The sequence below is a fragment of the Ovis aries genome, chromosome 21 (genome assembly GCF_016772045.2).
Source record: "Ovis aries strain OAR_USU_Benz2616 breed Rambouillet chromosome 21, ARS-UI_Ramb_v3.0, whole genome shotgun sequence".
NCBI classification, from domain to species: Eukaryota; Metazoa; Chordata; class Mammalia; order Artiodactyla; family Bovidae; genus Ovis; species Ovis aries.
In genome coordinates this window covers 8,397,717-8,422,202 of record NC_056074.1, presented here as the reverse complement: position 1 = coordinate 8,422,202, position 24,486 = coordinate 8,397,717, and the positions used below count along the sequence as shown (strand labels likewise).

Sequence of the window (24,486 nt, the reverse complement as noted above, 5' to 3'; positions counted from 1 at the left end):
GATGACAATATACAGATTTGCTTGGGGAGGGGAGGGGTTGGGACACTTCCCCTTTATTCTAAACCAGCTGGTATGGGTACCCCTAACCTAAAGTCCATCTTTAAATTCAGGGGTGAACGCTGACTGACTGAAGTCATAGTGATCGGTTTGAAAGTAGAAGGGAGTCCAGTTAGAGCCCATGGGACAGAAAGACTCCTTTCCTGAGCCTTCGGAGAGAGTGTCCTTTCTCTTCTGCAGGCGCCACCAGGAGCGAGTGCCTTTCAATCTCTGGATGGTGAGATGGCAGAACAGGAGGCGGGGGCCTGTGGCAGCAACGGGGTGAGAGACTCCCCCTGAGGGAACCTGAAGATGCAGTGGACAACGCAATAGCCGAGCAGGCAGCCGGAGAGCCTGCATCTGTAAGGATGCGATCTGGACTGCTGAGTCAAACTCCCCTGCAGTGCTTTCTTCCTCTGGACATTCAGTTACAGAAGGCTTTTATTCGCTAGGCTAGTTTGAGTTTCCTAACACCTGCCAACAAAGTAAGTCGTAGTTGGTAAAACACCTTACCTATCCCAAAGTAGTAATACACAAAGGATTTAGGGTTTCTTGGAGGGGGGAGCAGGGATCATAGTGTGACAGGTGGAGGTTCAGAGAGAAATTTTCTTTCTTAGCTTCTTCTATTAATTCTGCAGGAAACAATACTTAGCATCTAGATAATTGTTCCTATTTCTCAAAAACACATTTTCCACAACTATTTCCTCACTTGAATTTCACAATCCTGATTCAAAGAAATTATGAAGAATTTTTTTTGGCAGTAACTGCTTCTTTACCTAGCACTTTATATACTGTCAAAATCAAATTCAGGAATTCATCTGATTGTCACAAAGGTGAATGTGGTAGGGATGGTGGGTCTGTCATAACATCCACTTTAAGCTGGAGAAAGTGGAACCTCAGAGAAATTAAACGAGAGGTCCAAGTTAATATGAGGCGGTGTTGGGAGACAGGCTTTAAACCCAGGCCTCTCGATTTTAACACCAATGGTACTAAACTCCACTCCCAGAAACAGATGTGTGTGCCCTTAAGCACTGTGTCAGCAGTGGGCTGAATCTGACCCAAGCACCAGAGATCCAGACCCAGATTTCAGTGGCAGAGTCAGAGCTAACTAGCTGGTGACCTTGGTCACCAAAAGAAGCTTTTCTTTTGTCTTGTTTTCTCATTTGTAAAGGGAAAGGTTTGAATTAGGATCTCTGAGGCCTTTTCAAGGTCTGAATGTTCCATAATTCTAGACTTTCTTGTGCCGGCTCAAATTAAAAATCTTTTTCTCAGAATAATTAGAACCTTAGCTGATATTTGTTCTCATTGGGTGTCAAGGACTGGGCTAAGAACGCTATCTCTGTTTTCTCTTTAAATCTCACAACCCTCCCGACCCAACTGTTTCGCTTTTACAGATAAGGAAACTTGGACGGCCAGAGGTTCAATGAACTGCCCCAAATCAACAGAATCAGCAAGCATCAAGGTGAGCTCTGACTCCAAGTCCGAATGGTTAAGAGGATCTCAACCCAGTCTATAGTTGTTCGTGAAGAAATCAGGCTTCCGCATTATTGGTGACCTCTTTGCAAGCAGAAGAGGGGCGCTAAAAAGCCAAACCGAGTTACACCAAGCTTCCCCTGGAAGGGCGTCTGGGAGGATCCTCCCGGGGCCCCGGGGGCGGGGCGCCCATCCCGCCAGCCCCGGGAGAGCGGCTTGGGCCCTCCTACCCTCTCCCGGTTACCTTGTTGAGATGCGGGTTCCTGGTGACATCGTACCCCCGCTTCTTCAGCGGCACGGGGCGCGCCGGGCGGGCCTTGGAGTGGCAGCCTCGGGCGGGAGCGGGGGTCGGCCAGCTCCGGACAGCGCCGCAGGCCCGGCCGGGCCGGAGAGTCAGCCGCGCGCCGGTGCCCAGCGCGGCGCCCATGGTCCTGGCGCAGACCTGGCACGGGGAGACACCAAGGTCAGGGGGCCCTTCGGGCCGGCCAGGACCCGCGCGCGGCCAGGCACGCGTGCGCGGGGAGAGGGCGGGGGTCCCGCCGGGGCGCAGGCGCCCCCCCTCCCCCGCGGCCCCCCGTGCGGCTCTCGCGGCTCAGCGGCGAGGCTCAGGCCTGGGTGAGCCGGGCCGAAGCGAAAGCAAGCTCAGGAAGCAGATACGGTGCGGGCGGCAGCCCGCGCCTCGCCCGCCTCCATCCCCGCAGAGAGGCAGCGGCGACCCAGCAGCGAGGAGGGTCCCCAAACCTCCTAGTCCGCTCGATGGCGCGCCTCGGTCTCCCCGGCTTCTCCAGCCTACCTGTGCTGCGCCGGGAGCCGCTGTCTATGCGGCCCCGCTGCGGGGCAGGCGGGGCGAGACGCTGCGGGGCCGTTATTCGTCTCCTGCCAATGGCTGGACCGCGCCGGCGGCCGCGAGAGCGCGGAAGCGGGTGCGCCCTGCGAGGCGAGTCCCCAAACCTCTGCGCGCCGCGCGGGGCTTCCCCGGGGGCGCCGCACAGCCGCGTTCGCTTGCCTCCGCGCCGACTGTAAAGGAAGCTCAGGATGCGCCGCGAGCCGCTCTGTCTTGACAAGGCGAGCGCACAGAGCGGGCTCAGCGTTTAGGTGTCAATGGACCTTCTTACAGCCCCAGCATTTGGTCCAGGAGGCCCTTGGCTTCCCGACAAGGAGTTAAAACCCTCAGGCACCCATCTCTGAGCTGCATTGGGCTGCCAAGTATATAGCCATTAGCCTCACGTGGCTCTATACCCTTAAACAAGCTACTTTAAATGGAATAATATTTAAACTCTAGTTCCTTAGGCGCACTAGCCACGTGTCACGAGCTCAAGAGCCACCTGTCCATAGTAGCTTTGGACCTTACAGAGGAGCCTGGCAGGCTACAGTTCGTGGGGTCGCAGAATTGGACACGACTGGGGGACTCAGCACAGCACAGCACAGATACGGAACATTTCCATCTTTGTAGAAAGTTCTAGCGGACAGCGCTAATACAGGGTCACGAGTTACTAAGACATGAATTATTGGGAGCAGATAAGAACCTTGGGCGTCTGTCTCAGTCCTGAATTAATGGTAGATGTTTTCCACCCAGTAACCAGCAAGTCCCTCTTTAACACGAACTTTTCAGTGGGTGTGCAGTAAAACCCAGACTCTTTTTGGTGCTCACGTGTTATCCTGTAGTTATCCTGGCTGCTGCGACTTCCTTTTTACTCTTGTCTCCGTCTCTCTGAGCTCTAGCCACACAGACTCCTCCTCCCTGTGTTTCCGCCTGGGGCCAGCTCCCTGACACCTCAGGGCCTTTGCACTTGCTAAGAGCTTGGAGTGCTCCTGCTCTCAGTTCAGTTCAGTTCAGTCGCTCAGTCGTGTCCGACTCTTTGCGACCCCATGAATCGCAGCACGTCAGGCCTCCCTGTCCATCAACTCCCGGAGTTCACTCAGACTCATGTCCATCCAGTCGGTGATGCCATCCAGCCATCTCATCCTCGGTCGTCCCCTTCTCCTCCTGCCCCCAATCCCTCCCAGCATCAGAGTCTTTTCCAGTGAGTTAACTCTTCTCATGAGGTGCTCAAGTCTCCACTAAATTTTCAACTGGAACACCTTTCCTCTTCTCCATCCAGTGTTAGCCTCCATTAGGGACTATGGTCATGAAGGAGTTTTTCCTTTCTTAAAATTTAACACATCTAGTAATTAGCTTGTCTTCTAATTGTTTATTGTCTGTCTTCCCTTAGAATGTAAGCTTCATGGGGAAAGGCTCTTTGCCTGTAAACCCCTGTATCCTCACTTCTAGCTCAGTGCCTGGTACATTTGTTGTTGTTTAGTCACTAAGTCATGTCTGACTCTTGCCACCCTGTGGACCGTAGCCTTCCAGGCTCCTCTGTCCATGGGATTCTCCAGGCAAGAACACTGGAGTGTGTTGCCATGCCCTCCTCCAGGGGATCTTCCCACCCAGGAATGGAACCCACGTTTCCTATTTGGCAGGCAGAAGACGCCTGCTAAGCCTGGGAAGATGCCAGTACCTGGGAAGCCGCCTGGTACATAGTTGCATAATAAATAGCTGTTGGGTGACGGAACAGAAGTGGCAGTCACTTCCATGGACTGTGAACCCTCAGATTGATGGACAGGTGGCCTGGTCCTCTACACTACCCTTCAAACCTTCCATGTAAGCGGCCTTCAGAATGTGTGCTCTGACTCTGTTCTGAGTACCGAATAGATATCTTAGGACTCTGGGCTGCCCTTGCATGGATTCAGGATTCCCTCCTCTCCTTGAGAAACAGCCATCGCCCCCTTCATTCTCTCCCCTTTCCAGTCCAACCTGCTATTTGCAGCTCAGTAATCTAGATCAGGAGTTGGTGATGGACAGGGAAGCCTGGCGTGCTGCAGCCCACGGGTTCGCAGAGTCGGGCACGACTGGGAGACTGAACTGAACTGAATCTATATAAAAATAGTACTTTCCAAATCAGAATTGAAATTACCTGATAGGGGGATGGGGTGAGGGGCAAGATACAGATTTACAGACCCCCCCCCCCCCGCAACTACAGAAACTCCAATTCAGTAGGGTTTAAATGCCTGTAGTCTGGTTTACTCTCGGACTGTACATTTACATAAACACATAACTGATCCTTTTTTTACCCCTTAAACCTATTTTAGTCAGATTTTTGGTTGCTTGCAACTCAGAGTATTTTTAGCTGATACTTTCCTGTCAACACTGTTTTTATATTTGCCAATCTTCCTACCATCAGCAAACATCTTGAGCGGGGGGTGGTGGGGGGAGAGAGAATGTATGTGTATGTGTGTGTTTCCATCTTTGGTACCTGGCATGTAGTAAATCATCCAAAACCTTTGAATGATTCTAACTTTCCTCAATACAATGATCATTTTCTCACCTGGAGGACATTGAATAGGTAACCTCAGTCATTTGAAACTTAACTAGAAACCAGGATGTAGACAAATGTTCCCAAATAAGCCAGTGTGACTTTTATAAATCTCTTCACTAGAGCACATGCAGCTTATGTCTAAGATTCTCTCATGTGTGCTATATTCCCTTAGCCCAGATGTAAGCCTAACAATATTGTTTTTCTATCACAGGTGTTGATCTTTGGCCAAGTTAAAAAAAAAAAAAAAAGGTGCTAAAGGCAGGTTCACTAGGTGGAATGGCAGAAAGTAGTGATGAGGACAGGGCTGCCCTGTTCCTCACACAGGTTCTTTCTCTCGGGTGCTGTCCGTCTCTCTGCAGAAGCATGAATGTGAAAAGGAGGAGGAGGAAGTTGAGGCCACTGCTTTAGGGAAATGATGTGGATATGGCTCATGTGACATCTACTCGCGTTCTGCAGGTGAAATGGAAGTCATGCAGTCCCATCAGCTACCAGGAAGCCTGGGAATACTGTCTCTAGCAGAAAGGCATGAACACCCTCTGCTAAAGCTCAGTGGGGGCGTCTACTACTAAAAGAACAATGGGAGAATGGGTCCTGGGAACTAGTGGCTACTACTGGTCTGGATATAATACTCATTTTATAGGAAAGTGTTTGCAATGGAGTGTATGCTCAGAAACTGTTCACAATTATTACCGGCAGGTGTGGCTTCCCTCTCTGGTTTCCTGGCGTCTTCCTTAATTTTAGAGCTGAACATAGGATTACAGAGGACAGATTCAGGGCTATGGACATGTTTCAGAACTTTTTCAGCTCCATACTACTCTGACTTCCTTAGCAAACCAGCCCCGTGGTCCCTGTGGTCTGATTCTGCACTATAGAACTCATGAGTCTCTGTAAAAGTTGTCTCCGTCTCTTTGCCTTCACATCCCGTGCTCTGTCTACTGTCAGAAGTTGTGGTTGTGATGCTGCTTCCTGGAGTGGAAGGAAAGGAGTCCCATTCGCATCCTCCCTGGCCAAGGTTCCCATATTCCCAGTGCACTTAGGACCTTTACTCTTTCATTCTGATTGCAGAGACTTGCATATCTATCTGTTGCTCTACAGCACTATACTGAGTTCCTTGAGGAGTGGAACCACCATTTATGATTCTTTGCATCTCCAGTACCTAGGATAGTACCTAACAGTGAGAATGCAACCAGTCTGATGAATTAAATAAAACATATATGAATCAAATTTGTGCATATCCTTCTAAGAGCTGGACTTGTTAAAAACAAATTTGGTGCATTGGTAAAAGGGTGTCAAAGCAGCTTAGGGTTTTAGTTCAGTTGACTGTCTCAAAGCAAGATGACTTGTCTTTTGTAAGCAGATTTTAATGACTCTACCTATAGGTTTAAAACAAAGAAATGAAGGTGCATTAAAATTCATTATTTTTCAGCTAATCCCATTGCTTCACAAATGTATCATATTCTATGCAACATTTTATGAATGTTGTGAATTCTTTAACTCACATTGCTGCCAGGAATATTTAGAGATACCCCAACTCTGTTATTTACATAAGAAGGGGATGGTGAGGAACCTTTATTTCCCCCTTGTCCTCATCCTCACCACTCCGCCTACATGCCCTGCACTCAGGGTCTTTGCTCAGGCAGTTTCTTCTGCTCCCAGCACCTGCCTGTTAAAGCCTCGTCCTTCAGCCTCACTCAGACACCACATTCTCTGGCCAGTCTTCTCAGATTCCTCTACCTGCAGCAGTTTGCCTCTCATCCACATGCTCCCCAAATTCCTCTCCTTTTGCATTTTTACAGTCTGTTTCTCTTTAAAGTGATTCATTTAGGTGTTCTCCCTCTCTGAGCCTCAAAGGAAGCTCATACCAAAGCTGTAAAAGCAACAGCTTTGCATTCAGACCGTCCAGACTTCACCAGGGATGAGCTTGTGTGACCTTGGGCATTTTATGCGACCTCTTTGAGTGCATGCCAAGTTGCTTCTTCACCAGCTAAGCCACAGGGAAGCCCCTTGTGGCTCAGATGGTAAAGAATCCGCCTGCGACGTGGGAGACTTCGGTTTGATCTCTGGGTTGGGAAGATCCCCTGGAGAAGGGAAAGGCCACCCACTCCAGTATTCTGGCCTGGAGAATTCCGTGGACTGTGTAGTCCGTGAGGTCACGAAGAGTCAGACATGACTGAGCCACTTTCACTTTCTTAAGTTGCTTCAGTTGTGTCCGACTCTTTGCAACTCTATGGACCATAGCCTGCTAGGCTCCTCCATCCAAGGGATTCTCCAGGCAAGCATTCTGGAGTGGGTGGCCATGCCCTCCTCCAGATGTGACCTCTTTAAGCCCCATCATTTTCCTGGATAAACTAGGATTCTAATATTACTTCCAACATTGGTTTTTGGTGGAGTGATCTTTACTTTTTATTTGCTTTTTTTTTGTACTTTCAAATTAATTTTTATTGGAGTATAGTTGCTTTATAATGTTATTTTATTCTATATAGCAAAGTAAATCAGCTATATGTATACATATATCCCCCCTTTTTTTGGATTTCTTCCACTTTATGTCAACACAGAGCGTTCCATAGAATTCCCATGCTATACAGTACATTCTTATTAGTTATCTATTTTATATGTAGTAAACTGAAGCGACTTAGCAGCAGCAGCAGTGTCTATATGTCTATCCCAATATTTATTTTTATAAAGCACATTGTAATGCACTTATCACATGCCAGGCACTGTTCTAGGAGTTTATAAACATCAACTCACTTGTTACTTAATAGTTAATGATATGAGAAATACTCTTACTGTGTTTCTATGAAACACTGAGCTGCTTATTAAACTATCTCCCTCAGCTCCGGATCTATCTTTCTACACTCTGGTTTACAGCTGGAGTTGGTACTCTGCAAACCAGTTCTTTGGGGGCAGCGAAAGGGAAAGTGTGAAAGTGTTAGTTGCTCAGTCGTGTCTGACTCTTTGCGACCCCATGGACTGCAGCCCGCCAGGCTCCTCTGACCGTGGGATTTCCAGGCAAGAATACTGGTGTCGGTGGCCATTCCCTTCTCCAGGGGATCTTAAGTTTCCTGTTAATTTCCGTCACTAGGGGAGTAGAGGGAGACTGAAGGCTGGAGAGGAGAGATGTCCTTTCTGTTTACCTGCTATTATTTCCTTCCAGTATCCACCTCAGACACAGTCCTTCACCCACCGTAAACCACTGGTCCCAGCCTCTTCCACGCTCTGGAACCAGCCTCACCACCCCTGCAAACAGCAGAATGTCCCGTCCTCCACGTGCCCATATTCTGATGGTCCGGCCTCTTCCCTTTCCTCCAGCCTCAGAAGTGGGAGCTGCTTCCTGCGGTCACTCTCCGTGCTTGCCTCAGCACTCTCCTTTCGCATTCAGCCCCCTGCACGTGTGCTTACCAAGTCTCTTCACTCATGTCCTTTGGACCGCAGCCCACCAGGTTCCACCGTCCATGAGGCTCTCCGAGCAAGAACACTGGAGTGGGCTGCCATGCCTTCCTCCAGGGGATCTTCCCCACCCAGGGATCGAACCTGCATATCCTGTCTCCTTCCTTGGCAGGCAGGTTCTTTACCACGGGCCCCACCTGGGAAGCCCATTCAGCCCTCAAGTACCTTGTGAAGCCAGTTGTTTGTATAAATGCTTTCTGTTGACCTACACTACTCTGGGGCTTCCCAGGTGGTGCTAGAGTTGCAAAGAATTCACCTGCCAATTCAGGAGACCCAGGAGATGCCAGTTCAATCCTTGGGTCGGGAAGAGCCCCTGGAGAAGGAAATGGCAACCCACTCCAGTATTCTTGCCTGGAGAATCCCATGGACAGAGGAGTCTGGCGGGCTACAGTCCGTGGGGTCACAAAGAGTCAGACATGACTGAGCAGCTGAACACACACACACACACGTGCACACACACACACACCCCTACTATAATCTGGACACACACACACACCCCTACTATAATCTGGTCTCCTTGACTGGACCCTGCCTGCTAGAATTATTATCTCCATTTTACAGATGAGGACACAAAATCTGGGGAAGCCAAATAATTCACTGAAGTGAGCCAGGACATTTTTGGTGGGCAGTGGAGGAGGGGACAGATTTTAACCCAGGTTCCAGAGGCCATGGTGGTCACCGGGACACAAAGGGCTTACGTTTAGGGAGAGCTGAGCCTGGCCTGGTGTGGTCAGACACTCAGTGGACAGTCATGATCTGCTCTGCAGTCATCATCTTCGTCGTTACTCTCCGCCTTGCATCCTACAAGACACCGAGCACGGGGGGGGGGGGGGGGGGGGGGTGGGGGGGGGGGGGGGGGGGGGGGTGATAAATGCCCACAGAACTGGATTGATTTGCCTGAATGCTGTTGTTCAGTTACTCAGTTGAGTTGGACTCTGCGACCTCATGGACTGCAGCATGCCAGGCTTCCCGGTCCTCCACTATCTCCCGGAGTTTGCTCAAACTCGTGTCCATTGAGTCGGCGATGCCATCCAACCATCTCAGCCTCCGTGTCCCCCTTCTTCACCTGAATAGGGAAGGGCACAGTGGCACAGAGGGGCCATGAAGCTTTTGTGTCCGATCCCTCCGAGCCCCTCCTCTAGAGCTGTTTCCAGGGTAACCATCGCTCCCTTTCTTCCTATCCCTCTCTCCACCTCCCTGCCACCCGCCCGGTCCCATTAAGTGGGAATAATCAGTTCTCTGACATTCCGAAAATGTCACGAGAAGAAATGAAAAGAGTAATTTGGTTGGGTAGCGGGAGAAGACGTGTGTCTCATTCCTCTGTGGCACCGCATTCTGTTTCTCTGTTCCTCTGCGGCATTGCCATAATTTAGTGATGGCTAATTTTAACAAGAGAGGAACATCTTTGAAGTAACCACATTTCCAACAGAGGTGGCTGCCAGATCCAGTGAGGCCTGCATACTGTTATCACAAAAACATTTCAAAATCTTTATTTATAAATCCATTCAACCTTCTATTCAAGCAGCTGTTGTACCAAACATAATTGCTTCCAGAGAGAAGGAAATAACATACTGCCTTTCTTTCTCATCAGACTCCCTGCCTGATTCTCATTTAGTTCCGCGCTAATGCTGAACAGGCTTGTTCCCCTTCCCGGCCTGACCGATGGGCCAGCCTTTACTTCCACGGTTTGGTTTGGGCACAGACAATTTATAATCCATTTCATACACGCCCTCACTTCCGTCCTGCAACGGGAATGCCAAGAGAAAAACGTTCTTGATCAGCAACCAGAGAGCACAAATAACCAGCGCTTCTTGTATCTCCTCTATGCCTCTGGGTTTCCCAGAGGCTGTTTTAGAAAATCTGTCTTCGGCCCCTCCCGAACCTTCTGCTCAATCCCTCCGTCCTCTGACAGCCACCACGGCCATCCTCCGCTTCTGCTCCTGGCCCCTCGGCCTCTTCTCTTCTCACACAAAAGTTAGACAAAAACGCAACTGTTGGGAAAAGGCAGGATGCGGAAGCAGAAACTCAGGGCAGCTGCTGCTGGGCCGAGCAGCTGATAAGGGGAACGAAATCTGCGCCTGGCTGTTTGCTCGGAGGTCAGGGCGGGCTCGCGGCAGAGTCGGCGGGCCCTTTGTCTGCGGTGTGACCGCCCATCTGACCCTCTCAGCATCCCTCCCACCCCCGCACCGCCCCCGCCGACCCCCGCCTGGCCAGCTCAGCTCCTTCCCTTTTTCACCTGCGCGCTTGTTAAACCATAATGCGCGTAGCCTCCTGTTTCCTCTTTGACTTTGCAACCTTCCTGACACACTTCCGGGATGGGGAGGAATTCGTGGTCTTCCCTGCTGACCGTCTTATTTCTCAGGGGAACAAAAATCACCAGATTTCTGGAGGAATCTTGGGGATATCAAGGGGCGTTCAGTTATTTTTGCTTTCGGTGTGTCCCAAGTAGACGTTTTCTTTAGACACATAATTGGTGGGAGTGACAGGCCTCGTCAATTCCTCGAGGGGAGTGATAAGCTTCGCCTCCTGATCGCTTCCATTGGCTTTTGTTCCTTCTTCCCACCAGATTTAACCGCTCAGCCCCTCCCCTCAGCTCTTATTCAGCCTCAAATCCCCCTGCGGAATTCACTGAGCCTTTCTTTCCCCAAAGAGATGTAATTTGTTTCCTTTGTGGATTCACAGGTTAGAGCTGCAGCTGGGATGGTTTATTCTTGCCCTGGGTGTTATCTGTGTCATCGGGCAGCCTACAGAGCAAGCATTCAGTGGGCTGTGAAACCAGATGGGCTGTGAAACCAGATGTGCGTTCTGACCAAAGGGTCAGGGTTTCCCCCTCCAGGTCACACCAATTGTTCTCTGCAGGCCACTAGTTATCAGGACTATGCTTGCTTCTCAGAGCAGGTGGATTTAGCTCTTCTCAGCTTAAATCGGGCTTGGTTTCAAATCTAAGACTGGCTTGCAAAGGCCCAAGTGGAGACTGATCCAGTAGTTATCTGGCTGATATGGACGGGAGAGGCACCTTTTTTGCTTTTCAGGCATCAGAATTAGTTACACATCGTTTTATGCTTTTGCAGGCTTAACCCTGCTGTTTCAAAGGAGGTTTTGAGATTCGAGCTCCATCAACCTGTTATGTAACACTTTAATTTGCACAATAAAATAAAGGATAGAAACTTCGGTCACCGTTTCAGATTTTCGCCAGTATGAATGTCCTGTTATTTGTGTAGCACTGAGAGCCTTCTCTTTGGAGTCCGATACATCTGGGATTGAGTCCCCACTTTGTCACTCACTAGCTGTGTGATGTTGGGAGATTTACTCCATCTTGCTGAGCCTCAGTTTCCTTATCTTTAAAATGAGGATGATAATCCTAGTGTCTAACTCCTAAAGTAGTTGTGAGGACTAAATACCTGGCCCACAGGAAATCTGCAATAAATAGCAATTATTGCTATTTCAATGCTTCCTCTGCCTTCCCACAGAACAATTCTGAGTATGTCATAATTGCTCAATAAAACATTGGTTAAATTGCACTTGACTGAATTTTCAAAGATCCAGCTCTCAGTGAGTCACTGTAAAATACTGGTACATCTCCAAGGTGGATGAGGCCCAGAGGATGTTCAGTGAGTTTTAGCTGTACTTTAATTATCTTAGGAAACACACGCACAGAGTATGAACCTTTTAAATACTGTTAAAATCGGTGTTGTGCGAATGCTGCCTGGGCCCCCTCTCATGTTGCAGGTAAGGTAGCTCGCACCACTGGCCTATAGTTTGCTAGCTCTGTCTCCCTCTACCTATCAAATGCCAGGACCTCAGCTCACCCCCGCTTTGTGCTTACCTAGGGTTCTGCCCAGCAGCGAGGCAGCTTTCAGAATCTGAACCACACCGAGGCTCTCCCTTTTGGCTGCTCGCCTTCTGCTCAGTGGGGCTGTGGCCACGGGTTTGGGTCCCCACGAAGCTGCAACTGCGCTCAGACCCTGCCGAGGGACTCTGACCACTATAACTTCTGGGGTGGCTTTCCCGGCTGATGCCACTTCAAACCCCTCTGTTTCTGCCTGTCTCAGCACGTCTGCGGTCTCCCACCTTTTCTCTTCGGCTGGAGACTCTTCTAGAGCCCGGCTCTCTTGGTGGTGGCAGGGGAAGGTTGAGATGAAGCTCTAGGACACCTCTTGACACAGTGCTTTCAGATGTATCGTCTCCTTGGAAGAGCAGAGGTCCCTGGCAGACTTGGTTAACACATTCTCTCCTCATCTCAGAGCACACAGATGGTCCTGGGGGGAGACAGGGCACAGTGCATTTCAGGATAAGCCCACCTGGACCCTGACTCTCTGCTTCCTCCTCTCCAGGCTCCTAATTCCAACCTATCCTGCAAACTGTCTTTAACAGTTTTTCTAGAAGAAAGGCATTTTCTCTCTCTGTATTCAAGCTTCAGTAGGTCCACTTGGTTTAATGCACACAGACACACTTTACATATATATATGTATATATGTATATAAGTTGTAATATGTATTAATTGTTGTCTAGTTGCTAAGTCATGTCCAACTCTTTTGTGACCCCATGGATTGTAGCCCACCAGGCTCCTCTGTCCGTGGAATTCTCCAGGCAAGAATACAGGAGTGAGTTGCCATTTCCTTCTCCAAGGGATCTTCCCAACCCAGGGATCAAACCTGGGTCTCTTGAATTGCAGGAAGATTCTTTACCATCTGAGCCACCAGGGAAGCCCTCAATTGTAATTAGGCTCAAGTGTTTCTTCACAAGGCCCCAAGGCCACATGCAGATCAGCTATGTGCCCAGACAGTGATTCAAATGTCCATAGCATCCTGTCACATTTAAGACATTTGCCAGCCTAGTGCATACAGAGGATTAACCTCCAGTAGGAGGTATGTAAATTCAATAGAATTGCCCTCAAATCCAAGCTTTTACCCACTCCAGGTGCCCTGCCACTTATTATTTTAAAAATATTTGCTTTAACAATATGTGTGTGACAGAAGTGAAGGTAGGAACTGGAATTTCTTTACAAATCAAGAGAATCATCAAGGTTGAGCTGGGAGCTTTCTAAAACTCCTGGTAATTACAGAGTACATGAAGTGACAAAACTCTCACATTGGCAGGGACCTTAGGGATCATCCAGGTTTTATAATAAATCAGTGATGGTGTCAAGAATAGACATTTTGCTCAATGAGAATTAATTTCTGGATGCAAGAAGATACTTAACATCCCTGCCTGGAACATCTAATGAAATAAAGAAAATGTTCTCATTTGAGGAAGAAAACCATTCCTTATGATGAAAAAAGAATGATCACACTCAGCAGCCTTATTTTTCCACTTTTATCAAGCCTCAGGTTTCAGAAAGGAAATTTCTCCTTTAGAAGAAGAAAGTGAGAGACGATGCATAAATAATTCACATGCTGAACACTGGAGCTCTCACAGAGAGAAAATTCAAGGCAATTGGACTACAAGTCAGGAAATTTTTTATCTAATCTCAAGTTCCGACTAGCTCTAACCAAGCCAAGAAAATGAAAATTCCGGAGAGACTAATAATTGATTGATAATGGATGAGAATGAGTCAAGAGGATATCAAATTGGAATAGTATGTTTACATTTCTCAGGTCTTGCTTACTAGCCAATATACTGCACAACAGGATATTGAGTGGGATTTTTCTTATTATGTCAGGATTTCAGCTAAAGCCCTGACCTCAGGACAATAGGTAGTTTCCCATATTCTGTAAAGAAACCAAGAAACCATTAGACATGGCCTCCAGGAGTGCTCCAAGAACCCAAATGGATCCTCCAGCCATCACCCTCATTGGCAGAAGACAAAAGCCCAGCCCTCTTTTCTTGTTGATGGTTGGCAAGGAAGAAGCCTCTCAGGGGAGCGCACCTGGAGGTGAGCGCTGCTTTGAGATGGCAGGCTAGCATTTCCACCTCTGGCCAGAGGCTTAGTGAGCAGCCCGTCTCAGTGGCTCACGAGTGACCCTGAGCCGTGGCCCCGGGGAGATGGGACATTCTGTGGCCAGAGGCTGCCTATAGCAGTCAGTGATGGTGAGAGAGGAGAGAGACTAGTTGCACGGTGGGGTGATCTCCATTCTTCACATTGGCTGGGATGAGATTATATATTTTTATTGGAGTATAATTGCTTAACAATGTTTTGTTAGTTTCTGCTGTACAATGAAGTGAATCTGCTGTACGTATATGTATATCTCCCTGCCTTGAGCCTCCCATCCGTCCACATTTTATCCAGCTTGGCCATCACAGAGCACCGAGCTGAGCCTGTGCTGTACAGCAGCGTTCCACTAGTTGCCTATGTTACGCACAGCAGTGTATATAAACGCATGCATCTGTGCTACTCTCCCAGTTCATTCTGCCCTCCCCGCCACGACCCCCTGTGTCCAAATGTCCGTCCTCTGCCTCTCTATTCCTGCCCTGCAAATAGGTTCACAGGATGAAATTCTTGAAGGCCAAGGAGATACCGCAAGAAGTAGCTGGGCCTGAGTCACTTGAGGGTGTAACACCCCTGAGGGTGGCCTGTTCACGGGAGTGGACTGGGGCCATAAGAGGCCGTGGTGTTCCCCACTACGCCAGGAACTGGGCAGGGAGTCACGGAGGTCAGCCAGGAGCTGACCTAAGGCAGCTCGCCACAAGGGCGTCCGAGAAAGCCTGCTCCCGCGTCTGATTATGCTGCCAGCTTTGGGACACGTGCCACACAGAGCGCTTCAGGAGCCATGAGACAGCTACAAAGAACACACACTAACTGTAAACGCTTGCTCCTGTATTTGTTTCTTCGGACTGCCGTAACACATTACTATAAACTTGGTGGCTTAAAGCGGGGGACTGGATTCTTTCACAATTCTGGAGGCCAGACATCTGAAATCAAGGTGTCAGCAGGGCTGTGGTCCAAAGGTTGTAAGGGAACAATCTGTTCCTTGCCGCTTCCAGCTTCAGAAGGCTCCAGGTGTTCCCGGGCATGTGGTTGCATCACTACAATCTGGCTATGGTCACACTGCTGCTGCGGCTTCTCCCTGTGTGTTTTCTGATAAGGATAAGTCATTGAGTTTAGGACCCACCTGCATAACCCACGACAATCCCATCTCAAGATCCTTAACTTAGAAATTTCCCTCGTGGTCCAGTGGTTAAGAATCTATCTGTCAACGCAGGAGACGTGGGCTCGATCCCTGGCCCGGGAAGATTCCTCAGGCTGTGGAGCAACGAAACCCGTGCACCACAACTGCTGAGCTCGAGTGCAGCAAGTACTGAAGCCCCTGCACTCAGAACCCAGGTTCTGCAACAAGCAAGGCCCCTGCTCACTGCAGCAACAGAGACCTGCACAGTCATAAATAAATCACACAAGTAAATAATTTTTTAAAGATCCTTAACTTTATTACACCTGGAAAAATCCCAAATAAGTTCATAATCACAGGATCTGGGGATCAAGACATGGACATATTTTTGAGGCAACAACTCAACCCACTACATTTCTTGTCTGCCCTTCTTCCTCTAAGCAGGCAGGGACCAGAAATTTCTAGGTGAGGTGGAAAAGGAGAGAAGCATAGACTATATCCACCTTTTTCTTCCCTAGAGATCTTCCACTGCATATGAAACAGGCCCAAGCTGGGAGAAGAATCTTTGAAGTGAATGTGAGGTTGCAATTTGAAATTGTACCTTACCAAACTTCCACTGGGCTTCCCAGGTGGCATTAGCGGAAAAGAACCCACTTGCCCATGCAGGCAGATGTAAAAGACAAGGGTTTGATTCCTGGGTTAGGAAGATCCCCTGAAGGAGGGCTTGGCAACCCACTCCAGTATTCTTGCCTGGAGAATCCAAGGACAGAGGAGCCTGGCAGGCTGCATTCCATAGGGTCGCAAAGGGTTGGACACGACTGAAGTGACTTAGCATGTGTGCAAACTTCCATTACTGCAAAGTAGCTTTGAAGTTTTGAGATTTCTCAAGGGCTTTAAAAAGGGGACCTGACCAAATATAACCAAAGGCCCCGATGAGAAGGGAGAAAATGGGTATTTCCTGTTGTATTCCACTGAAATCAGCATATTCCATAAAGTGGTTACACTAATATTAGTTAATAGTTTATGCTTTTCTATTATAAGGTCTCTGAGTCTTTTTTAAATAAGAAAAGTACAGTTTAGAGGTGAAGTGTGCTAATATCTGTTCTCAGTAAGTATCATATTAAGAACAAACCAGTTGTTTGGGACAAATATCCATGGAAACCCAAACTATAAAATTATACTCAACATCAAGCCCTGAGGCAGAAAGTGTGAGGACAAGCAGTTCTCCTAATAACAAATTTCTCAACCACCTACCTGACTACCAACCCCAGATGTGGACTGATCAGGAAAGTACAGTGAGACTGTTATCTACCCCATCCATCAAATTTCTAATAATGCAGCCTGGAGCCTGAGTGCTAAGTCACTTCAGTCATGTCCGCCTCTTTGCAATGCTATGGACTGTAGCCTACCAGACTCCTCTGTCCAGGGATTTTCCAGGCAAGAATACTGGAGTGGGTCCCTCCAGGGGAATCTTCCCAACCCGGGGATCAAACCTGCATCTCTGTAAGTCTCCTGCATTGGCAAGTGGATTCTTTAGCTCTAGCACCACCTGGGAAGCCCAATGCAGCGTCATATCATTTGACATTTGTAGGAGCTCTGCCACAGTGCTGGCTAGATTGAGTTGTTGTTAATGGAAATCCCAAGGTCAAATGAACAACTAAAGAGGCAATTGTCTACTTGGACAATTGTTTTTTTTTTTAATGACCGAAAATTTCTAACCTTAACCACCTCTCCATTCTTTTATGCCTTTTAACTGTAATTTTGCTCATTTCAGCTGTCTTCAGCTTGTTGCAATCTTTATGATGTTGACTTTGTTACTCAAGTGTTAGGTCTTGCTCATCATTTTGCATCACACACAAACTGGTAAACCGACATTCTGGGATTTGCATTAACAGGAACTTCGGGACATGGTATACTTCTGTGGTTAGCCAGTGGAGACCATTGGTCTAGTATTCAGTCAGTTGTAAGGTCAACACTCAGAAGCTTACCTTTATTTTTGCAACATTGGACTTCTTAGACAAAGAGAAGCACCAACAAAATAAGAACATATCAAAGTCAATAAGGGAAAAATTACATGATAAGCCTGGACTCAATCACATCCTGTCCAATAACCTTCTGCTTCTGCCTCAATAGTTACTGGTCTACAAAGTTAGAATTCATGGTTGAATTCATTTCAATAAAATGTGAAAACCCAAAAGGATCCATTTAATCCTGAGTTAACTAGAAGTATCAGTTGTCCAGTTACCACTGTTCTTTGAGTTTTGGTATAATCAGCCGATTCTTTTCTTCTTAAGTGATAGTTGAGGTTATGATGGGAAAGCAGACAGAGTTCAGTGAGAGAAAGAGCTAACAAGAGAAGAGGGTAGTACACAGAGCTCAGAGATGAAGCAACTCTGGAGCACAGGCGTCCAGCGTGCAGTTCATGGATCAAATACCATTCCTCTGATAGAGAACATCAGCCAAACAAAGAATGCTCCTTAATTAGATGATGCACTTGAACTAGAAAGCCAGAGTTCTGTAACTACCCTGTCTGGGTCTCCCACTGTATAGAAATGTCACCCTAGTATTATTTAGTTTATTAATCATTGGGAAGAAAAGTGCATGCTCTTATCTAACTTGGGCTTAATTACATTAATACTACATCACAATACCAGGGTATTAAGATGGATCAGTGAGGGATGTCCCTGGTGGTCCAGTGGCTGAGACTCTGCACTCCCATGCAGGGGCCTGGGTTCAATCCTTGGCCAGGAACTAGATCCTGTATGCCCGCTAAAGATCCCACACACCTCATGGAAGGTGGACGATCCCACGTACCACAACTAAGACCCAGCACAGACAAATATAAATGAATAAATAAACATGTTTTTTAAAGATGGATTATTGAGTATAGGAAATAATGATTTGGATTAAGCATTCCTGTGCTTATGACTCACACTGCAATTTCATTCAGTAATCCATGCCAGGCATGGACCATCTTGACTCACTATTGTCAGTAGTGAGCCATCACACAGACATATGAAAATTCCCGGTGCCTCTGCCCTGGACGTCCCGACAGTGCCTGGGATCCTGTCCCACAGAGCCTTTTCCAGACAGTGTGGTCCTTGGGGAGCTCGAGGCAGATTTGCTCATGACCCTGTCTGACTCACGGGGCCAGTACGTGGTGAGTCTCAACAAGCCCAAGCCATCCAAATGGCAGAATTGGTAAAACAGAAAAGATGAGCTTAAAGTGACTCTCGACTTCGTTGGTTGCCCCAGTGGAATGCAGTGCATGCTTTCTGTGCTTACAAATCATAGAAAACAGCGTCTTTATATAAGATTAAAACAGTTACTTCGTTTTCAGAATATTATAAAAGCCTAGGAAGAAACTAAAGCTCAGGATTAAAACCAGGTCTTAACACTGGATATATTTAACCCAAGTTTATCGATCATGATGGGATGACAGCTTGTTTATTTCTTGCAGCAAGTACAAACATCAGTCTTTGGTGACAGGAGTGTTTAAAAGCTAACAATATGTGTCTGTGTGTGATGTGGAAATGACATAGAAACAAGTTTTACATTATTTTAATTTTTTAATTGCTTTTGTTGTAGGTATAACTTTTATTATTAACAAGCCAAAGTAGTAGATACCACAGGAATAGGCATAAGAGGCAGGAGAGAAAATACATATTTTACTTGCTTTGGCAATAATAATTAGCCATTTAAATTAGTCAAAAAGGGGTATATTGGAAAATGTTATTTCATGGAGTTTCTTCTCTGAATCAGAGGTACCAGGGAGCATCAGTGCTAGTCTCTCCTACCAGGTCACTGAGGATTGAAGCTCTGAATTATGCTAGCAGAGATCTCATCTTGCACTTTTGTCCGAGCAGTTACCTCCTATGGAACACTGTTTACTCATCACTGTCTAAATCACAGATATTTTACAAAGCCTAGTTCATACACTTCCTTATTCTCCAAGCTTTGCTTAGTACATCTTTCTTCTCCAATCTCCCATCACTCAAGGTCATGGTTTGCCCTACAAGTGGGTGATTTCCCAAACCTTGATCCCCAAAGACCCTTCTCCCTTCTATAAATGGCACCTTTTGAACAGGGTCATCTCCCAAGTAAACAATATTTATTAAGAAAAAGCTCATCTATTCAATCAGGGCTTTTTGCTTGGGGAGTTGCTGTGTAACACTCAATAATGTCATTTTAACTGAGTATTATGAATTGCATAATCACATGAGTCACTGTCATGGTTGCAGCACTAATTGTAATAATGAGGGAAAAGTGAAGACAGCAGTTAGTGGCCTACCTCCAGCCGTTGGGCTAGACTTAGTGTCCAAGGTCGTGCCTGCTCTGCATATGATCCAGTGGACTGCTGAAACCACCAGACCTATTGCTGTAGAGACATGTCATCAACTGACTGCATCCTAGAAATTCCAACATTGTCATCAACAAGTGATCTAAGGTACCGGTGAGCAGAGCAGTGTTAATGCAGGGTTGGTAATACTGTGGTCGAAAGAAACTTGACCTTTTATTTCAGCTGGTGTGACGAGCTTTTGCTTTCTTCATAGCTTTACTTAATTCTGAAAAGAGCTTTTAAACTTTCAGCTTTCATGACTAAAACTGCTAAGGTTCTGGGGAGGCTAAGGTGAGAATGAGGAACCTAAGTCTCTCTGATTTTTTCCAAACTTCAGTTGCATTCAACATTACTGTAACTTCAAAATTTCCAGTTCCAGGAACACACTGATCATAGCTGACTATCCAAAATGTCAAACAGGAGCTATGAAAGGGGAACGTTTAGAGTCAACTATCATGTCCTGTCTTTCCAAACACACACTTGGCTCAGCTTGGAAGAAACACTTCTTAACTTCACTGTCCTAGAAATAACCTTTAAAAGGAGATTTATAAGGGTATAATGCACTGTAGCCTACTGTGTGCTAGGCACTTATTCAATATTTCTATTCCAGCAACAGCTTGGCATAGTAGGTTTTATTGTCTCAGTCTCTTGTATATGGATTTATATTTTTGCGCAGCCAATTTTTTCCTCTTTAAATGTGGTGCCCTTCTTCTGTTCAAACTTGCCTTTGACACTGGCTATCCACAGGGTAAAGTGGTTACAACAGAAATGAAAAGAAGCAAAAGAATATGGTTCTTGTCTTTGAGGTCTAAACAATAGACTTCGGAAAACACTTTCAAAATGAATTTCGACCACAACAGAAAAGACATAAATTCTTGGGCTAAGAGTGTAAAAGAAAGAAAAACAAGGAATTCCTAATTTTATTCTTTTAAAAATAGCTGTGCTGTTTCTAGTTCATCACTACATCCAGAGAATAGCCTAGAGGGGCCCCAACTGCAGAGCTGGGATATCTTTTCGTGTCCGTCTTTCTTGGAGGTCCTTGAACTCTAATTTTTGTCTTTCAGGTGACAAGACACTAGGGCAGGCTTCTCTAGGCTTCTCAGCCTCCTATCAGCTGCTTTCTGTTTGGGACTACTTGCTGCTGCTGCTGCTAAGTCGCTTCAGTCGAGTCTGACCCTGTGCGACTCCATAGATGGCAGCCCACCAGGCTCCACCGTCCCTGGGATTCTCCAGGCAAGAACACTAGAGTGGGTTGCCATTTCCTTCTCCATTGCATGAAAGTGAAAAGTGAAAGTGAAGTCGCTCAGTCGTGCCCGACTCTCAGCGACCCCATGGACTGCAGCCTTCCAGGCCCCTCCGTCCACGGGATTTTCCAGGCAAGAGTACTGGAGTAGGGTATCACTGCCTTCTCCATTGGGACCACTTAGGACCTGGCAAATGACTCAAGAATTCCCCTCCATTGAGGTTCTCAGCATCTTGAGTGCTGCACGCTTTGGTGTCTTAGTTCAAGCTTCTATAACAAATGTACCATTGACTGGGTGGCTTAAGCAACATTTATTTCTCACGGTTCTGGAGCTGGGAAGCCCAAGATCAGGGTGCCAGAATGGCTGTGTTCTTGGTGAAAGCTTTCTTCCTGGTTCACAGATGACCATCTGCTCATTGTATCCTCTCACTGCAGGGAGAGAGAAAACTCTCTCATGTCTCTCTTTATAAGGCCACTAACCCCATCACAAAGCCTCCACCCTCATGTCCTAATTGCCTCCCCAAACACCAGCCCTGAATATCGTCCCGTAGGGGATTAGGGTTTCACATACAAGCGCGCAGTCTAGCGCTTGCTGGTGAAACTTCACTCTGAGTTTTGAATGCTGCCTCCCTAAGACTGTCAAGGCTCTGCTCAGTTGCTGCTTTCTGCCCGCTTCCCACTCACACGTTTTCACATCTCACTACCTGGAATGAGCGAGTGCTGCAGATGGAAGCAGTGTTGCTCAGCACCGCGGCACACGCACAGAATCTACATGCCCCTCCGTGTTCTCGGGAAAGCCGCAGAGTGTTCCGCCTCGGGCTGCAATCCGTGTGTGGGCAGCACTCGCTGCAGCCAGGCCCAAAGGACCTGGTAGTCTAGACTTCCCTTTAGGCTCCGGAGAGAAGACATAGTAGCAGACAGTGCCCAAGGACCACTGTCCTGCGCCTGCCCCAGTCATACTACTAAGGCTTGATCTCCTTAAATCCACTCCCACTCCCAGGGGAAAAAATGAAGAGGAGAGGGGGTAGAAACCCTCCACTGACTGTAATTCAGTTTTCATCATCTCATCAGGCAGAACTTAAGACATTACATTAAGTTCAATATAGAAAAATAAAGACAATTATGTATTTTTTGCATAACTGTGTTTGTAGTCCATGGAGAGCATTAATACCATAAATATTGCTCTGTGACTTGCTTAATTATATATCATATAAAATTCCCCAGACAATATATATAGACCTATCTTTTTCCTTTCATATTTGCATAGTATTCCCTTGTAAGGGTGAATATAGTTTATTGCATGCTATCTTTAATGGCTAACTAAAAGATTTTTCATTGACCCCATGGACTGCAGCCTACCAGGCTCCTCCGTCCATGGGATTTTCTAGGCAAGAGTACTGGAGTGGGTTGCCATTGCCTTCTCCATTGTTTATATTATAAACTATTAATGTGTTAACATATTCTCATGCTTTTATCACTGAATGACAAAAACCACAGACGTGGGGGTGCCAATTTAAAATATGCCCACATTGAAAACATTAATAGATGCTGCCCAATTACTTTTCTCAAAGTTATAGCAAATTATATTTTCATCACTGATATACATACAAATATGTCCTTTTTTGCACACTCACAAAACACTGATGCTATCAGCCTCACTATTTTTGTTAATAAAATAGGAAACAACAGTACTTCATTATTGTGTTAATTTTTTCTTTTCTCACTAGTGAGGATGAGAATCTTTTACATTTTTATTGTCTAGTTATAATTCCTTTTCTGTAAACTATTTGTTTCATTGATCCATAGTTTCATGAACCATTTCTTAATAATTATCTTTAGCAATTTACAGTCATTCTTTTACTGTATGTCTACTAATCCCTTTTCTGCCACATGATACTTTTAATAGCTAATATTTATTGAGTGCTTATTTTGCCAAAAATACTTTAGATATTATCTTATTCAATCTTTATAAAAACCTCATGTTATTACTATACTCGCTAGAATGGCTAAAATAAAAACCACTGACAATACCAAGTGTTGGTGAAGAAGAGGAATAACAGAGCTCATTCATTGCTGTGGGGGATACAAAAAATACAACTGTTGGGAAACAGTTTGACAGTTTCTTATAAAATTAAACATATGCTTGTGATATGAACAAGCAATCCTACTCTGTATTTATCCATGATAAATTAAAGCTTATGTCTACAAATATATTTACTTGAATGTTCATAGGTGATTTATTCACAGTAATCAAACAGCTCCAAACTGGAAAGAACTGAAATATGGTTTTGATTGTGATTTTATCAGATGTTTCCATTTCTAAGAGCTTTTTTTAACTTGTGCAGTGCACTCCTATTTTGTTTGGTACATAAGAATTTATAGCAGTGATACATTGTTTTCACCATTCAAAGTATCATTTTCTGTCTTACTGAATATTTTACTCCAAATTCCACTTTATCTGATATTAATTTTGACCCTTTACTGTTGTTTAGTTTTCTTATCTCTGGTACATTTTTCAGTGTTTCACAGATGTTCAGTTATCAATTGTTTATAACAAATTCCTGTTTTAATTGGTTAGTTTCCATGCCAAATTAATTAACTATTTAAAAAGTCATTTGGAGGACATCTTTGTTTTCTTCTGTTTCTTAGAAATAGCTAAATGGAATTATAAATAGCTAAACAGAATTTCAACTTGTCTCCCAATATGTGACCCTTTGACTTTTGATGGGATAATTTCATTTGTAAAATGTATTTTTATAATTGATGTTTAGTTTTATTCCTTCCATTATATTGTACAAATGCTATTTATTATACTTTGTTTTCATTGTTTCTCTGTTTTCTTCATTTTGCTAGTTTAAGTTTAAAATTTTTCTCCTTTTCTGTTATTTAATGTAGGAGTTGTAGGTTTTTGATAATGGTTAACTTTCTATTTTTAGTCATATTAAACCTAATTTTTTAACAGATAAAAATATATATTATTGTCCCAACCAAAAGTTGACAGCTTATATGCTTTAGCTTCCCTACTCTTATTCCCCAAAGAGTGAAAGTGTTAGTCGCTCAGTCTTTGTGACCCCATGGAGAGGCTCCTCTGTCCATGAGATTCTCCAGGCAAGAATACTGGAGTGGGCTGCGATTCCCTTCTCCAGGGGATCTTCCCAACCACCCAGAGATCAAACCTGGGTCTCCCACATTGCAGGCAGACTCTTTACCCTCTGAGCCACCAGAGAAGCCTTTATTCCCCTGCTCTAACCAAAATGAAACCTGGATGTGCTTCTCATTTCCCCATCCCATAAGCTCTCCATCTCACTGTCAAAAGTTCTTGATATAAATTACAGTTTATTTCAAAGCCACAACAAGTTTTTCTTTATAGTTGTATTTTCCATATCAAGTTCCTTTCTTTAGTGCCCAGTTGGTATTACTGTTGTTCAGTCTCTCAGTCACGTCTGACTCTTTGCAACCCCATGGACTGCAGCACACCAGACTTCCCTGTTCATCACCATCTCCTAGAGCTTGCTCAAACTCATGTCCATCGAGTCGGTGATG

General features: G+C 45.9%; 1 protein-coding gene and 1 long non-coding RNA gene across 5 annotated transcripts in view; one reads left to right on the top strand and one right to left on the bottom strand.

The window, feature by feature from the left end:
* The window catches only part of ME3 (malic enzyme 3), a 224,343-nt gene extending 221,813 nt beyond the window's left edge, over positions 1-2,530 (bottom strand). For all 4 annotated transcript variants that reach the window (XM_042238349.2, XM_027959838.2, XM_027959839.2 and 1 more), the window contains exons 1-2: positions 2,303-2,530; positions 1,754-1,951 (exon numbers count right to left, since the gene is read on the bottom strand). In XM_042238349.2, the coding sequence (XP_042094283.1) occupies positions 1,754-1,936 (183 nt within the window). In that variant the 5' untranslated portion in view covers positions 1,937-1,951; positions 2,303-2,530. The remainder of the gene's footprint in view (positions 1-1,753; positions 1,952-2,302) is intronic.
* On the top strand, positions 1,752-23,772 carry LOC132658336 (uncharacterized). The gene is made up of 2 exons (XR_009597802.1): positions 1,752-1,972; positions 20,765-23,772. It is a non-coding gene; the product is annotated as an uncharacterized LOC132658336 (long non-coding RNA).
* Positions 23,773-24,486: the final 714 nt, after the last annotated feature.